At 43.0% G+C, this 18,062-nt stretch overlaps 1 protein-coding gene across 3 annotated transcripts; it reads left to right on the top strand.

Annotated features, from left to right (window-relative positions):
• Window positions 1-203: 203 nt before the first annotated feature.
• vegfab (vascular endothelial growth factor Ab) lies at window positions 204-16,965 on the top strand. 3 transcript variants are annotated; one of them, XM_030344665.1, is made up of 9 exons: window positions 204-298; window positions 484-567; window positions 3,117-3,159; window positions 4,084-4,280; window positions 5,232-5,308; window positions 7,085-7,117; window positions 9,271-9,342; window positions 12,942-13,073; window positions 13,747-16,965. In XM_030344665.1, exons 2-9 carry the CDS (start codon window positions 532-534, stop codon window positions 13,766-13,768), a joined length of 612 nt encoding a protein of 203 aa, XP_030200525.1. In that variant the 5' UTR covers window positions 204-298; window positions 484-531; the 3' UTR covers window positions 13,769-16,965. The 3 variants fall into 3 exon arrangements, with proteins under 3 accessions (XP_030200525.1, XP_030200524.1, XP_030200526.1); XM_030344664.1 differs by lacking the exons at window positions 204-298; window positions 484-567 and adding an exon at window positions 615-1,807; XM_030344666.1 differs by lacking the exons at window positions 204-298; window positions 484-567; window positions 9,271-9,342 and adding an exon at window positions 641-1,807.
• Window positions 16,966-18,062: the final 1,097 nt, after the last annotated feature.

An 18,062-nucleotide genomic window follows, 5' to 3' on the forward strand; every position in this document is an offset into this window, starting at 1 on the left:
AGGGGTCATAGCGTAGGCCTATGTAGAGATATGGCGAAGATTTCTTTAATCATTACAAGTTTTTAAAAAACATTCTAAAAACGTAACAATTTATTGGTTTTCCATGTGTACATTGTGGCGTTCCCGAGCACCGGCAGAGGGCATCAAAGCTTTGAGCGAGTCGTGTGATAAAACAGATTTCTCTGAAGAGAATGTAGCCGGTTCTCGGGAATTCGCGTGAGCACAATAAGTGGTAGGATTAGGCCACTTGTTTGGTCGAGATTGTTCACCGTTGTGTTATTGAGTTTGGATTAATACCGTAAGTACAACAAACGCGCGGAACACGGCGGTATAACAGTCGCGCGTGTTCATGAAGTTCATTCAGTTCATCACACAACTTCGACTATCGCAACAAGACCCCATCGGGATAAGTACAACACACGGGTCTATTACTGAGTCTTTAATTCCTCTCCTTTAATTAGCGATGCATCTTTTTTCTCACAGGTGGCCCATCTGTGAGCCCATACAGCAGACCCTTTTTCCAGATCACACATGCAGTCTGACCGCAGCCGACAGTTGCGCACAGAGGTACCGTATGACTGCTTGAGCGGTGGATGAAACATAGCCCGGCCTGCGTTCCAGGACGCACGCACGCAGTATACGTGTCCGAAAACACGGTCCACCTTTTTGAAGTGCGTATTCCGTTGCGTAATTCGTCTTCTTTTACTGTCATGACACCAACGGATGTGGGTCTAGTCTGGTTCGTGTTTATTTTTTAAAACGACACTCACGTGGCTGGCTGTGTTTAATTGCAATGTATATTGTTGTAAAGAATTTGCTCTGCGATTAGGTATGTTTTGCGTTCCTATACTATAATTTGCCCACATAGGAAAAAAGTTGAAATGTCCATGAATGAACAACATTTAACCCACGAGGATGGTATATTTTGGACCTCAATGAGAGCATAATACAACACCAGATATTCACCGATAAGATTCAAATTCACAAACATTCGGCCCTTTGAGGCTTTGAATTCGTGGTTTACAGTAGCCTCGCGCTGTCGATCACCTGTCAAGGCGGTATGACAGATCTCTGTGAGGATTTGAAATAGACCGAGAGCAAGCAAAGGGCACGCCCATCTTGAGTTTTAGAGCCAATCGCAGACGTTTCGCGGGACGTATCATGGAACGTATCATTCCATTCAGCTCCAGAGTCTGACAGCGTGAAACGGAGCTGGTCGATTTTTTAAGTTAACGGAGAGAGAAGACACTGCAAAGGGGCTGCGCAAAAAGGAGAGCCAAGGAAAAAAGAAACACAGGGTTTGAGCAACTTGGGCAAAGTTTGTACGGATATTTTGGCACAATACGACGACTCAGCATATCTGTACACACGTTCAAGGAGTTCAAGTTCCAATGGACAGGCATTTGGAGACGCTTGACGCACTAAGCATGGAATTATTTCTGTAATGTGGATTGCTATTCCCCTTCAAGAAAATGATAGTCTGCTTCAGAACAATGTGAAAAGATATGCGTCCTGGATTCTCGTGTTTCTGGACATTTTGAAAAATATTGGCAACAGTTGAAAGGAAGGCATGCGCAAAGGATTTGCCCCAAACGTGGGACCAGATTTGGACTATCAGTCACCGGTTCCTTATTTAGAGACCTTTTAGCAGTTCTATTTTTGTTATTATTTGAGTTCTACACTTCATATTTGTTACAATTACCACATTGGTTTGTTGGATTTTCCGCCGTCATCTGCCATTGGATTTTCAACCATGAACTTGATTGACAGTTTGACGCTATTATTTTTGACGCTGTCAGTTGTCAAGGTGAGTTAAGATGTCACAGCATGAACGTGGGCACTGGACACTTCGTCTCACTGAGAGCAATATATATAAAGAAGTATATATATATTTGAATATCTGAACAGGCCTATTTACGACTAACGTCCTTGTTCAACTTGATAGGTCATTGCTTGTGTTTAAACAACGCATTGGGTTGATTGCGAGGCCTGCACTGGACCACCTTGGAGATACTGTTACAGTTTAAAGGCGCAGGACAACATTCTGAATTAGCCAGAACATGTGAGCAAGTTCACGACTGGCACAAGCGCGAATCAAAACGGCCAGAGTGTAGCAGCGTGCACACTGCAAAGTGTGCCAGCCCGTGTACCGAGGCATGCACTTTCTTTTTTACTTCAAACGTTAGCCACATCGAAAAGCCAAAAAATGCCGGTTCCCAAAACCTTTCTCAGAAGTTTTGGACTGTTTCATTGTTGTGATCGAAGCTTTCAGAGGAAGCCTTAAAACGTGCGTGTAGTCACACGCTCGATGACTGAACTCTTTAATAATTGGGTGAATTGAAGTCAGAAGGAAAACTATAGATATACACTTGAGATACAATGAATATTAAGTTATAATGCGTTGTATTATGTATTGCTTGAGGTTTAGGCTATGCTTCAGTAGCCCAATAGTAGACTGTCATAATGCTGGCGTTGGATTATCGTCACTCAGCCCGTTAGCAGCTTCGCACCGGTTTCGTTTATAAGACCTCTTTAGAGCAGGCAACAGCGTTTTGAGCACACAGAGGTCGGGCCCTCTCACGCCACCAAATGGGTGGAGATTTCAGATGCAGTGACGCTTATGATTGGACTCCGTGGACTGTTGCGTTTTTTTTAATATATGATACGACAAATAGGGAATGCTTGTCATTTGGCTTCTAGTTTATACCAGCTCAGATTCTAGTTGTCATTGTTGTGCGTGCGCGTGCGCGCGCGCGTTTTTGTGTGCGTGTTAATCACTGCGTAATTAATACTGTCCTCTCGTTGCACTTAATTGAAACCATTATGTATGACGTCAGTACAGTCGTGTAATATGGCACGCAATACATATTTGCGTCATCAACTATCAATACAAGATAGTAGGTCCACCTCTCTTGGGGAAGTTGAGAAATCCCCGGGCGAAGGCCTATGTGCCCTAAGCAGACACACAACATCTAACATCGAACTTGTTGGGTGTGTGTGTGTGTGTGTGTGTGTGTGTGTGTGTGTGTGTGTGTGTGTGTGTGTGTGTGTGTGTGTGTGTGTGTGTGTGTGTGTGTGTGTGTGTGTGTGTGTGTGTGTCTTTTTTGTTCCTGCAGAGTGCCCACATACCGAGAGAAGAGGGGAGAGGTACAACCGACGGTAGGTGTTCAATGATGCACCGTGGGAATACAATGTTCATTGGGTTTTGATTCTGGCTCGGCGCCATGCGCCATGCGCTGTTGTGTGAATCACCTTTACAATTCTAGCACGACTGTCGCCGACTGGTGGACACCCGTGGTAGTTTGTTCTCCCCCGTCTGTGTGCATTGTGACCACTAACTGCAAAAGTGTTTCAGCTCTTGCAATCGCTACTTACGTGTATTTGTATTCACTTTTATAAGTCAATTATTATTGTATCCCATACTTTAATTTATGAACACACCAAGTGTTGGACAATTCAGTGGGTGAGCTACACAATCCAAATCGGGGGGCTTCTTTTTGTTTTGTAATAGTCCATAGCAATAGCGTGTGTTATGATAAGTGAGCCCTGGGGGGGAGAGAGAGATATGTGCTCTTCTTTGGCATATCATAGTGGTTCTGAACAGCCTATTTCTGCACAGAATTTTCTTTTGATAAATAATTGAGAGAGATGAGGTTACACAGTGTGGTAAAGTTACATATAAAGAAAGAGGATTGGGCCTTGGTGTGCTTATTTAAGTGCGTACTATACTGTCGGCAGCATAGGGAAAACCTTTACCTAAGTTGACTTGATGTGCTACCGGAATGATCAGCGTGTGTGTGTGTGTGTGTGTGTGTGTGTGTGTGTGTGTGTGTGCGTGTGCGTGTGTGTGTCTGTGTGTAGGCTACACTTCAAAGATAGGTTATAGGCAGACGAGAGATAGACAGACACAGCCAGAGTAGAGATAGACAGACACAGATCTGCAGCTTTCTTTCAGACAATATCTACTCATTAGGATATGTATCTAAATATATATATATATATATATATATATACAGATTATGCAATATATATTTTATATATGCTGTATATATAATACTGCTCCACCCCTTGTCTCTCCACCAGTCGTCCCCTTCATGGAGGTGTACAACAAGTCCCAGTGTCAGCCGCGGGAGGTGCTGGTGGAGGTGCTGCACGAGTACCCCGAGGAGGTGGAGAACATCTACATCCCCTCCTGCGTGGTGCTGCGGCGCTGTGCCGGCTGCTGCAGCGACGAGAAGATGCAGTGCACCCCCACGTCCAGCCATAACATCACCATGGAGGTGAGCGGCCGCTGGCCTCCCCTTGCTCTGGGTGGAGGAGAGTGTCTTCAGGGTGGAGGAGAGGACACTTTGAACCGCCGGCCACCTCTTTGTTTTGTTTTGGGTGGTGTTTTTTTTTAGTTTGAACCGTTCGGCCGCAAGCATACTTATTTGTTTCGTAATGGTCTGACGTCTTGCCGAAGGATAATTCGGATTAGTAGCGATGAGGAGGAACGTAGGGTTCTGTGTTGTGATCCGTCGGAGCACGATTTGATCGTGGCCATGTCGGAATCGCCTGACGTCCCTGGCAAAGGTCGTAGAGCAGCTTTGTGGATTACATTTTGATGTTAATGTTTTCTGATCATTCTTGACATGCATTTTTGAATCAGGGAATACTATGATGGGGGGATTGTGTTTTTAAAAATAGTCCAAAGGTAAAATTTCCATTTCATGTTGAAGTTTGACATGGAAGGACGCAGTGTACCACAAACCTCACTCAGTATGTCATAGGTGAGCTGTTGACGTGACCGTTCCTAGGGTTTTCATTGGATTATGGCTCGAGGTGGTTTAGATTATAGCTAGACACCTTCCAGATGCCAGCTGTACTTTTACTGTCAGTAAGAGCAGATATTACATACTTTAGGCGAGATGAGGATTTCTTGTTGTTTTAGTATTTCTCCTTCATTTCCCTCTGTGGTCTTGCCATTCCTTAGTCTCTATGCCGATATCAGTAATTGCATTTTAGAGCTGTCACTCACCACCGATACATCTGCCCCCACAAGGGAGAGTTGGACCTTTCAACCCAAACTTTGTACCTCTGTCTGTCAGAACCATGGAACAATTCCAGTCAAGACTGGCAAGCTAATCAATTTCAAAGGCAGAAGTCCTGTGTAGTTAATACCCAACCAACCCTTGATTTTGTCCTGCAGTGTCTTTGTTCAACTCTTTCCTCTTTGTTTTTTTATTCCACAGATTAAAAGAATAAAACTGCACAGGCAGCAAAATAATTCATTTAAGAGTTTTGCAGAACACATCGCATGTGAGTGCAGGTAAGAAACCCGCAACACATAAAAACACATATTTATATATATAATGTATGTTTATTGAATTGTGAGCTGAACCTGCTAAGGTGCTGTGCTACATAATCCTTTGTTTTCATTCCATGGCATGTGGAGGTATGTTTCAGCGCTTGGTTGGTCAGATAACGTTCACTATTGATCGCTGGTCCAAGATAAACCCATTGAAAAGCATCTCACCCTCAGAATGCCCTCCAACGAATGTCTCTCAGTTTGTGTTGGCGAGACCAAACGATTAAACTACTACGCCTCGTCATGAGTCCCTTTTGTGCTGTGAATGGGAATGGGCTCTATTGGCCCATAAGACAATAGCCTAGCAAATGAGGCTTTGTATAATACAGTGGCTTCATGTGGCTAACAAAGCTCACAGGTAAGTCATTTAGAGATAGCATAGCTTCCTTACAAAAACATAGCTCAACTCTTTAGCCACATGTATGTATTCAGGTAGTTTATACTTCAGCTGGATATGTTTTAACAGTGGCAAACAGATTTGGTCATCATTTATCATCAATGCGCGATGCAGAAATCCTGTTTATTTATTTGTGCGTGCGTTTATTTCAATATCACCAGAGTTAGCTAGAAGCTAGATAGCAATAGCATTTGCCATTCCCGGGCTAGGGCATGTACATACCAAGAGCCACAAACATCTCCATAAAAGACCTCAATACATGAGGCCTTTATTGAGAAAACAATTCCAATTCCATATGCTCTATGCATTCATAGTTCTGAATATGTATGACCACGATTTTGCATATTCATCCGTCTATTTTTCAAGCCAATCCAATACTTGCCAGCTCTCCTAACCGAGTCAAATGGAAAGCGTTCAGAGTCTGTGTGACCTTCTTAATAATACGTGTTTCCCAACACTGTTGGCTTGCCAATGTGTCCAGGGTGCCAGCGAGTTATTGCTTCACAATCTATTACCCACACAGAGCAGACCTGACAAATTGTGTGTGTGTATGTGTGTGTGCATGTGTGTGTGTGTGCGTGCATGCATTACAACACATGATTGATGACAATGAAACAATAGATTTCATGCACTTCCTCTGGTTTACTATCTGAAAGTGTTCGCTTGAGTTGTATCTTTTTTTTGTCTCATGTTTGTTTTTGTTTTTGTGTCTGACATTCCACGTGAAACCTATCCCAACACAGACTGCGAGTATAATAGAGTCAATCTAAGATTGTGTAATTTATCAGAATGCACACTGTGCAATATCGTTTTAGCTAAAATGAGGCTGATAAAATCAGGCAATGGCAGATGCTATTGCTTCAAGTACCTGTGTCTGCCAATCCACAATCTTAACGCTCCACTAATCAATGTAACTCATTGAACACACAAATTGTGAACACTTGCTATGAAAAGGCTAATTTATCCATGTCTTAAAAAACAATAATGACATATTCATTGATAAATATCTTTTGTCGATGTTTGGTGGAAATCCGTTCGCTAAATCTTAGTTGTCCACAACAAAAATCATAAAAACAACTAACAAGCGGCCGCACTTGTTAGTTGTTTATTTACAAGATTGTCTTTGGAGCTTTGCTTTTCCTGTCTGGAAAACAAAATCAAGGACCCAAAGACATAATGGATGACATAATACGTCAAAAGCAAAGCACCTTTGCTTGTTTTGACCAGCGAGAGTGACAAGCGTGTTCTTCTCAGTGCTAATCTTGATATATATCTTGTTTACTGGAACACAATAAGAGTGTGTGATGTAACATCATCCTGCTTTTATTCTTGTCTTTCAGACTGCTAAAGACAGAAGTCATAGAGCAAGAAAAGTGAGTACATTGCATATTTTTTATGAAGATCCATTATATAAAAGGCTTTCTGGTTTTTCTCCTCTTATAATTGAATTCTTTACTTTTTCCTGAGTCACCGTCATCAATTTTATTGCTTGCCCGAATTTGGCAGCATTCCAAACCTATTCCTGGCTCGACGGAAATCTTTGTCAGCCTCTTACCGTTGCACACACACACACACACACACACACACACACACACACACACACACACACACACACACACACACACACACACACACACACACACACACACACACACACACACACACACACACATAGGCTCTCGCTCTCTCTCAAACATACAAACACACACACACACACACACACACACACAGGCTCTCTTTCACATGCACACACACAACCACACAGATATCACACACACACACACACACACACACACACACACACACACACACACACACACACACACACACACACACACACACACACACACACACACACACACACACACACACACACACACACACACACACACACATATATCTGTCACCAACAGGGAATTAAATTTCAGGTCATTGATAGCTGATAAGATCTTTGTCCTAGCTTTAGTTTAGTTCCTGTACACCTTTGCTACATTTATCTTGTTGTTCTATCTAACCTGACCGTTTAAGGATCATTGAGCTGTGGGAAACCGTGTAACAGTAATGACAACCAATTGTACCTGTTTAAAGTTAAGCATCTCCCACTTAACGTGAATGTACATATTCCATTTCATCCTATACACCATACTGATGGTACTCCTGATGTTTATCAAATGTGTCCATTTCAAATGTGTTACATCCATTACAGCAGGACTATAGATTGATTTATCTAGTGTCTTCATTAACAAAATCTGAAACCGTCTTTACATCCATGTTAAAGAAGTCCAAAAGCCTTTAAGGCCTGTGGTACTCCATTGGCTATTATGAAATCTTCTCTGTGAAACTTTTAGAAAATTATTTTTAGGTTCCTCCTAAATTCACTTGAAATGTTGAAAGCCTTGCTTTGGCCCGGTACCTTTCCCTTCGATCCAACACATGCGGGGTCAATGAACCTTCCGTTCTCCTTTTCGCAAAGTTCACATTTCTAAAGCCGGTTGGACAGCGTTTTATTTCCGACCTGGCTCGTCGTATAGATAAGCCTGCACTTTCGAGACCCTTCCTTTTTAACGCCATCTTAAACATTTACGAGTCGGCTCTTTTGCTTTGTGACGCTGCTGGCCTTATGGATGTTCTCGGGGTCATTCAACCTCTGTTTTTTGCTGCTACTACACTCTAAAGTGTTGTCTAACATCGGAAAGCCCTGGCAGAGAAGTGCCCCCCCCCCCAGGCCGGGGTTGATCCCAGAGTCAGTGCGCAGTCAAGCAGTGAACAGATAGTTAAACAGTTTGACTGAGTGACCATACCAATGTGACCAATGTGACCCCTTACCATTGATCTGCCCTTTATGTGCAAGATGGCCAGAACATCAGCTTCTGCCCTTGAAAGGCCAAGCTTTCCTTCCTTAACTCCGAAGGCCAGCTGCTATATGCTCTTTCCATGGCTTGTTTGGAAGCAGTGTTCATGACCAGGACGGTAAACCAGCCTGGAATTGAGACTTTGTGCAAGTGCATTCAAATTCAGTGGCAGTTAGAAAATGTATTACATTGTGTCTTACTGTACATTGATGACCACATCATGTAATAATGCTTTTGGGGTTTCGAGATGATTCCAGAATATAGTTCCAGGGCTATAGTTATGACGGCTTTGTCCTGGTCAATTTGTGACTCCCCGACAGCTAACTACAACCAATTACTCAATGATTGAAGAATGACTACAACTATAGTAGAACTTTCTTTGGCGTTGTTTCATTAGAATAAATAATGTATGGTTGACAACATACACTATTTAGCAAAAGAGCAATCTGAAATACTTGACAAATCATTCCATAGATAACGAATGCTAAACTGCTTAAAAACGTTAAACATCATCAATCTAAGGACCACCACTGCTTCCCTCCATTTTGTAACATCCACTGAACCCTTCATGTCTTGCCAGTTTGAATCGTGGTAAGGTATCACTCCACTTGCTCTCCTCGGCATCTCAGCTCTCTCTCTCTCTCTCTGCGTTGTCTGCTGTTCTTCTTTTCCAGAAAGCCCAAAGGAAAGCGTAAAGGCCAAAAGAGAAAGCGAAAGAAAAACCGCGACCTAAAGAATCCTGACGCGTACGTCAGCTCTGCCTTCTCGCCGTACCTACACCTGAGTGTGGCGCTTCTCATGATTAAGCTTACCTGGGAAGAGGTCACAAGCTCACTCTGATCAACGCCGTTCTAATCCACGCATTGACAAGCAGCCTTATGCAAATACTTTTTCCCAGAGGTGTCATCGCAGGAACAACACAGCTACTTTTATGTACCAGGGCCTGAATGGTAGACTTATCTTCGCTAGTGTGGACCACTACCCGAGGAGGAGAAATCATATTTGGTGTAGTGAGCGACTTCTGTGTTTGTGTTCCACCGGGACTCCCCTGGGAAAAGGATCTATTAGCATGACGATTGGTGATGGTGTGAACGTCAAACCCACTCACTAATCTTGTCTCGTCCAGTCATCCGTCTTTCCCACACACTGCCACCATAGCGATGTCTCATAATCAACCCGAGGTAAAGTGTCAGTGAACCCAAACTCGCCTTTGAATGCCAATACGTCTACTGATGATCTTCAACATGGTGACCTATGTCATTTTGGCACTGTTACTAAAAAATATAGCGTAATTACGAAAAAGGTGGTGTAAAATCCGATGCGCTTGCCAGTCTCCGCCAACCAGTTTGTTAACCTTCCACCCTGCTCCGACCTTAAGTCCCGTTCTTTTTCGTGGCGTCCAAGGGGCTTTTTCGAAGGAACTTGGACGGCAGGACCTAGGGGCACCAATTGGTGTACGCCAATATCAGAGTTTTTAATGACATGAGGAGTTCTGTGTGGGCAGCGGTTGATGTTGATGGCCGTGTCCAAGAGAGGGTTAAGCTTATCGGACACTTATCGTGCAACCCCATGGTGTGTGGCCCATTTTATTTGCAACATCGCTCAGTATAACGGTCCTACTCAGAGATGTGGACTAGCTTAAAAATCGTATCACAATGTTGCCATTAGCAGGAACCTATTGGAGTTTTAATCAAGATGAAACGTGGGGTTCACTGACACTTTAAGATATGTCGGCTAAGCTGGGGTACGTTTTCTTTTGTGTTGTATGTGTTGTTTGTTCGCAAAATGAAAACGCAATACTAACATCAAAAGTGTAATAACTTAACAAGAACATCTTCTGGGCTCCAGCACCACTAACCTGCAGCATGTAACTGCATATTTATAAATCCCTGTCTTCCTCATTGGTAGAATATTAACCAGGCTCAAACAGAAGTAGAAAAGAAGAATACACTTTTTTGAATTGTGCGCCCAGCTCAGCACCTTGTACCAAGGTGTGTCGTGTATCCAGATATGTCTCGTCTCGTCCAGATGCATCTTGTATCCAAACCGTATTTGCGTAACTTTCACACCTGGCATCTAGCATGAAAAGGAAATCATCCCCTAATTTCCTCTTAAACAGAACTATGGTGGACAACTTGTAGTCTTACAGCTTACCAGCATTAAGCCAACTGCTGCCAATAGAATTCTCAATAAAAGTGTAATTTATTTTGACGTCATGCAAGCATACTGTCTCAGGGCTCTCAACCTGTTTCCAGCGATCAGATATTGCATCCCAATATGTGAATAAAAGTGCTATTTGCAACACCAGTTTCTGTAGCACCTGGTCAAAATCCAGTCAGCGACGGACAGTTGGATAGCATTAGACAGAGCCAGCCAGTTTTGAAATATGCAAACATGACTAACCCTTGCATATGTTGAGACACAGGAAAGACGCACATATACATGTATGTATTCTCGCTTCTCCAATCCTTGAACTGTACTACTTCCTTTACCCCTCACAACCACTTTCACAACCTGTTTATGGATGTGCGCACATCACGTCTTTCTATTTCCTTTGGCTTAAAAAAACAGATGGGAAAAATCGGAACAGGGCTGGACATTGATGTTTGTTTGATTTTGCTGTAAAAAAAGTGAACATTTAAATCTCTGTTCTGACTTTCATCGTATTTCCAACACCACGGTAGAAATTAAGCTAATGAGCCACTGGATGGTTAGAGAGTCTAGAAGAAGCTACAGGGGCATGAAACACCTCATAGCGTCCGAACATACTGTATGAACCAATGGCCAATAGAGAGAGAGTCAGGTTTAGGGCTGCAACTTATGATTACTTCCAACTGTAAATTATTCTCTAAAAGTTGAACCCAAGTTCTCAGATCCTAAAGTCCAATTTGCTTCCTTTTTCGGAAAAAAACAGTTGAGGAAGACAAAATCTCAGAATGATCTGAAACAGGGTATTTTGGATCTCTGAAGCTCCCAGCTCCACATGTTTAGCCCTTGGGTTGGATAAATGTCTGAAACAAGTCATTTTCAATAAATCTCAATTCATCTTGAACTTGAATTGCTGGTCAAAGAATCAAAACGCAAGCCGAGATGGGATATACATGCACATACCTTATATAGATGTAGCTGACAGGAACCGTGTACAGATAACCCATAAGGAATCCACCAGCATGGCTTTGCACCCCAGTGACTCCGGCTAACCCTGTATCTGTGCTGGGATCTCCTGGGTTCGCTGTTGTGTCTTCGGAGCTTTGCTATGTCTGCTAGCGGTCTCCTTTCTCCTCCTGTTCTTTTCATCCTCCAATAACAGGTTTCATTGCTGTTCTATCCAACATGCTGGCGTTTTTTTGTTTGTTTCTCATGCGATGTGAAGATATGACAGATAACTCGATGGCCTTTTTGATCGTTTTTGTCTTGGTCGTTGTTTTTGTTTTTTGTTACGATTTGGAGGGGGTTATGTAAACCAGAACATTGTCTGGAGAAATTAGTTATTGTGTTCCACCTTTGTTGTCTCCATTGGTTTGAATCAACATAAGAGTACACAGGTAGGAAGGCCTTTTTTTTGTTAATTGAAGTGGTGATGTGTCCGCCGTTGTGTGCCAGGGATGGCAGAAGGCGTCCATTCCTCAGGATGTACGTTTTCCCTCTCCTTGTACGGACACGAAATAGTGTTTTAGATTGTGTTTGAAGATCGTTCCAGCATTTGTAATCCGAGCCAGCTCTCTTGTTATCTTCCTAATCTGAATCTGTTTCTTTGTGGAACGAGTAACACTCCTTCATAAGAATTTCAATAAAATGAGAACTTGTATCATTGTGAAACAAACAGAACATTGAGTCTTCTTTATCAGATTTGGATTGCCTTACCCATTGGGCTCAGAAGGAAAACTGACTTGCCTTTCAAACCAAAACCAAAGCCATACTGTAACAATTTCTAATTCATCCAGTGCTTTGATGACCCCTTTTATAACCATATAAATGTTGGTGGACAACTGTACACACACACACACACACACACACACACACACACACACACACACACACACACACACACACACACACACACACACACACACACACACACACACACACACACACACACACACACACACACTTCGGTGGGGTGAGTTGCAAGATGGCGTGATGTTTGACGCATGCAGTTTCTTCCCCCTCTTCTGTATGTGTGGGAGCGGCCCTTTGTTACACCAGCTTGACGTCCGACACCGCAAAAGACACACACACCTCTCTCCAACTAACACATAAAGCTTAAATATGGCTGGCTTTGGCCTAGCGTGTTTCACAGTTATAATCCCTCCCTCTCTATCTCTCTGTTTGTGTTTCTCGCTAGTGTGTGCGAGCCGTGCTCAGAGAGGCGAAGGAAGCTGTTTGTCCAGGACCCTCGCACCTGCCAGTGTTCCTGCAAGCACACAAACGAACACTGCAAAGAGCGCCAGCTAGAGCTCAACGAGAGGACCTGCAAGTATGTCCCGGGGCTGCATGTGTGTGTGTGTGTGTGTGTTTCTGTAATTGATTTATAGGGGTTTGATGGCGTTGTAGAAGTAAAGGGATGATTATGGTTCCACATCGACGCAACGCAAGGACCAGGCAGATACTTCGATGCAGTCCTTACCCTGTTTTGGTTCTGCATCGGGTTTCAGTGAGCGGACTAATCACAGCCCTTGCTTCTCCTCCGCCTCGACGCAAGGTTACAATTTTTGGGAGGCGCACGTCCGGCCCTTGCGGTGGACACAAGGAGGGTCCGCAAGGACGTAATGGGTCTGTAAAACCCCTTGCGTTGCGTTGACGTGGAATCATAACTTAGCCTCTGAGGTGACTGTGGGACAAACCCAGCCAAAATGTTTCTGGGTGAGAAAAGCACCTCAAAGTCTGGATTCTACCTTTAGGCATCCCGGACCCTCATGCAATTATTCCTACCTGCTACTTAATCCCATGTATCGAGAGGAGATCCCTTTAGGTCGAGGTTGAAGTTGAAAATAGAAATGCAGCCATTAAGTTTTCTCTGTACCTTATTCAGTCCGGATGAGAAATTAGGGAGTTTATCGAATTGCAATGTAGTTCCACTTAGTTTAGTATCTTATTTCCAGAGTCCGGACCATCCACTGCACTTAACGTGTTTTCATTTCCTTCTACAGATGTGACGCACCCAGGAGATGAGGCCGGAGCACCAAATGTTCAAGATGAAGGAATATTTTTGAAATATTTCACAGCACAGCACTTTGTCTTTTACCCGTAAATTTGCGGAAAAGGTTTTTTTTTTTTTCTCTGTTGAGAGAGCATTCCCCCTGGACTGACCGCCTGAGAGCAACCGAAAGGGACTGAACGGACTGAAATCTCTTGCCGTCGCATATCTGTGTGTAAATACCACGATAAACAATACATCATTTGTATGCTGCTAAGAAAACAAATAACTAGACCTATCCGTTTTTTTTTTTGAAGATTATAAAGAAAATGGCCGCTCTTCTGCATTATATCTGTAACGAGGCTTTTAACGGACATTCTGTGGTACGCCGGTTCATTTTATGCAAATTCCTTCACTGGATTAGAGGCTACTGTAGAATAAATTTCGATCATGAATGACATGGTGAAACTGAGGAGTATGTGGGAGCGCAATCATTCAAAATGGCGGATGATTTGTTTCTTTTTGTTTCTGCCGTACAACTGTCGCTAGAACCGTCCGCTCAGCACCGAGAGACAGTCGACGGGGATCTGTGCCTCAGAGTGGACCGAGCCCTTATGAAGTTATGGAGCCTGGCGTGGATTATGAATGATGCTTTGCCAATGGTTGCTGTGTAGGTAAACGCTACACTAAAAAGGATCATTTGGAGTGCCATATACTTTTAAAGGGAAGTCTGTTATCATGAGAGCATTTACTGGCACATCCAATGTGAAAACCACTGACAACATCCACCTATATATATATATATATATATATATATATTGTAGTTTTGATTCCATTTCGCAAAAACTGTGTTCACAAAAACGTACTGAGAAAATCTTCTTCAAAATGCTTCTTAAATTATTTGTTTCGTTGTTTCGTTGGCACAGAAGACGGTACATTGGGTGGGTGACCAGACAGTCAGGTGGCTCTGAAGTTGTGACGTAAATGCATCGACAACAATAACAGATCGTCTTCTCCATACTGTACATACTTTATATTCCTTTATGCCATAGTCCATCGTAGATAATTTATATTGCTATAGAGTATTTTTTTCAGTATTCCCTCTTCTACCTTCCCATATTTAATTGGATCTATTTATATATGCAGTGTTATGTACCAACGGTCCCCCCTCCCCTTATCTCCCCATGTCTGTGAGGTCAGTCATGGCTAGCATGGAGACGCCATGCTTTTGTAGAAAAGAAAAAAACAACATGTTAACATTCCCTCCATGAATCCTTCGTCAAGATGGCGTCTGTTTTTTGTTTGTCACTCATCCAAGGGTGTGGATGCGTTTTTGGTATTTGAAACGTGTGTGCGTGTGTGTGTTTGTGTGTGTGTGTGTGTGTTTGTGTGTGTGTGTGTGTGTGTGTGTTTGTGTGTGTGTGTGTGTGTTTGTGTGTGTTTGCGTGTGTACGTGTTTGTGTGCATGTTGAAAAAATATCAAGCAATGCTTTTAAGTTGCCCTCGACGCCCTATTGGACACAAGCATAATCTACTGTTAAATTCTGCATTTAAATATTATGAAAAAGCAAAACTTTCGGATTTGGATGGTGGAAAAAAACAAAAAACTGCATAATCCGTACCACCAGCCATTTAAATTAGGGTCATAATGTTTTGATTATTTTTCATTAACATTAACATGTTTGTCTTTGTCTATGTAAAGTAGTACTGCATATTTATTTTCAAATTATATTGTTTTATATAAAATAAGAAGAAGGTTGCTATGTTTTATTGTGACGGCTGCATTTTTAAGACAATAAGTCGCATATAGGTCTGATTGTGGTGTTCGTTAAGGCTAAAGTGATAGGCCTGTTGTATCATTAACTGTTACATCAATGTATTCTCTAGTCTCACAATGTGTTGACAATGTTTTGAACCTGAACTGAAGAACACTGAGAGGTTGCTAAATCGTTGGCCATGTTTGTTTTGAAACAAATTTCCACTTAGCCGTACATGCTAAATGCTTACTGATGGATAAGCCACTGGAGAGGGCTTTAATGCCACTGTGTTTAAGACCCGCTTCACTGACTCTTTATGTGCACCTGAATATGTAGCAAACCAAATCCCTATAAACCGTGGGCCCCCTTCACTCGGCAAAACACTCCAAAGAATGCCATAAACCACATAATCTGTGGTTTACCAAGAGCTAGCTAGTGCGCTAGCCATAGCCGCGTGTCTGTGGCTATGTAAACGTTAGCTAACCTTGGTCAGCGAGCGTACATGGACTTCACTGTTGATTTAGCAAGTCTATCTCTGCACACAAACAGAGTGGAATGCTTATCCTATTGATTAATGTGACACTCAGTGCCTACGATTTGTTTTATGCCCAACCAACAGTGATGTTAATGTCAAATCAAATAGTTTATATCTAGTTTTATTTCATAAATGATAAATTTGACGTATTCTTCGTAAAAGTGAAGCAAGAGAAAACACAACTGAGAGATTTAATTTCATGAAATGAATAAATTTGACAGACAATTAGGTAACTAGGCCTACATTCACGATGCTTATTTGGGTTGTTTGTGTGGGATTTGTGTATGTGATAGAAGGTTGAGTTGCATATTTCTTACAGCCTACCCCTTCCCTTTCATCGCTAACTTAAAATAGCCTACCTTTTCAAACGTGAACCAAATGGCACCTCAACACTCACCGTACCTCCTCTCGGCACGCATCACTTTCATCAACCCGTTTGATTAATGATGAGTGCTCACTTAATCTCAAATTGGGGCGCAGTATGGTAGCCTGGTTTATGTTAAGTTATGTGCTGCATTATGGGATTCAGCATAGGCCCCTATTCTTATCCAACACAGTCTCTTAGGAAGCTCGTTTCTCGATTGTCACGAAAATAGGTAGTTTACTTTTCTTGTTCAACAAGTTAGAATATCGATGATTTCAATTCCTCTATGTATGGCCTTTAGACAGTGTGTTTTTATTAATCAGCTTTTTCTTTGGTGAAGTGAGCATAATTGAGGAGCTGAATGGGGCGAGTCATTACATTGGTGTTTGTTCCCACTGTGTAGAGCGTCGTGTGTACCGAGACATCAGTGGAATGAAGAGTTGTGTGTGTGTGTGTGTGTGTGCGTGTGCGTGTGTGTGTGTTTGTGTGTGTCAGTCAAGGTCAGAAGTTAAGTGGGACTCATGGCATTTTCGAAATCAAGATGACGTAAAATAAAGGGTTAACTTCTGTATTTTACTCTGCATTTGCAAAGAGTTGTATTTCCCAAATGTTTTCATGGGAGTCATTGCATATTGGTCCGTCATGCAACATAGACAAAATAAGGTGTTACCGAAAATTTGATATAATGGCCCCAAAAGTATTACATGGGGGCCAAAAAAGCCCTTGTTAAAATAGTTAATTTCCTATCATGGTGTGTGTGTGTGTGTGTGTGTGTGTGTGTGTGTGTGTGTGTGTGTGTGTGTGTGTGTGTGTGTGTGTGTGTGTGTGTGTGTGTGTGTGTGTGTGTGTGTGGCGGTAGTAGCTCATGACGCACTCAAAAGAGCTTGTCCGGTAATGGTGTGCAAATCATCCCATGCTGATGTAAGTGGAAAGCGGGAATCAGGAGCCACGGTAGATGCGACTCCGTGTGATAGGCTACTGCTGCCCACTCACGCATACTACTACGGCTTTAAGAAGACGTCCGGTCTATATTTACCTTACGGTTCGGTTCCCTGCCTCGTGACACTAGACGGAATCCTGGACGACTCACAAGGTAGACGGGGAAGAGAGGGAGGGAGGGAGGGAGGTAGAGCAGCAAAAATAGGAGGAATCGGGAAAGAAGATTGCTTATCTCTTGCATCACTTTCTTATCCTCGTCATAAATCCTGACTGCGGTTGGAGTGTGTGCGCGCACGTTTTTTGTGTGTGCGACCATTGTTTGCGTGTTTGCATGTGTGGGTGAGGTCGAGCAACGGATAGAGAAAGTGTGTATGATAACATACCCCGTGTGGGGTAGGCCCCCGTTCCACGTGGATCATTATCACACACGCTGCGTTGTTGTACCAGCTCTTGCCGCTGAGCTTTGGAGTGGGGTGCTGTTAGCCTGGGGTATGTGGGTATGTGGCCGGGGGGGGGGGGGGGGGGGGGGGGTGTTTCTGTGAATGTGGATGGTAGCCAGACTGGAGGATATGGGAGCCGGACCTGGCTGAACCCACTCACCTCACATGGGGCGAGTTAGTACAGCTTACACTCATTACCGCCGCATTACAACTCGGTGTCTGTGTGTGTGTGTGCATGGTAACACGTGTGTGTTTGTCTCTGTGTGTGTGTGTGTGTGTCTGTGTGTGTGTGTG

This window comes from Gadus morhua, chromosome 21 (assembly GCF_902167405.1).
Source record: "Gadus morhua chromosome 21, gadMor3.0, whole genome shotgun sequence".
Lineage (NCBI taxonomy): Eukaryota > Metazoa > Chordata > Actinopteri > Gadiformes > Gadidae > Gadus > Gadus morhua.

Excerpts from the sequence above, each read along its gene's own strand:
- vegfab (XM_030344664.1), top strand. The coding sequence starts at position 1,754 with ATGAACTTGATTGACAGTTTGACGCTATTATTTTTGACGCTGTCAGTT. Across the intron at positions 1,808-3,116 it reads TGACGCTGTCAGTTGTCAAG|AGTGCCCACATACCGAGAGA; the intron begins GTGAGTTAAGAT and ends TTGTTCCTGCAG. Across the intron at positions 9,343-12,941 it reads GACCTAAAGAATCCTGACGC|TGTGTGCGAGCCGTGCTCAG; the intron begins GTACGTCAGCTC and ends GTTTCTCGCTAG.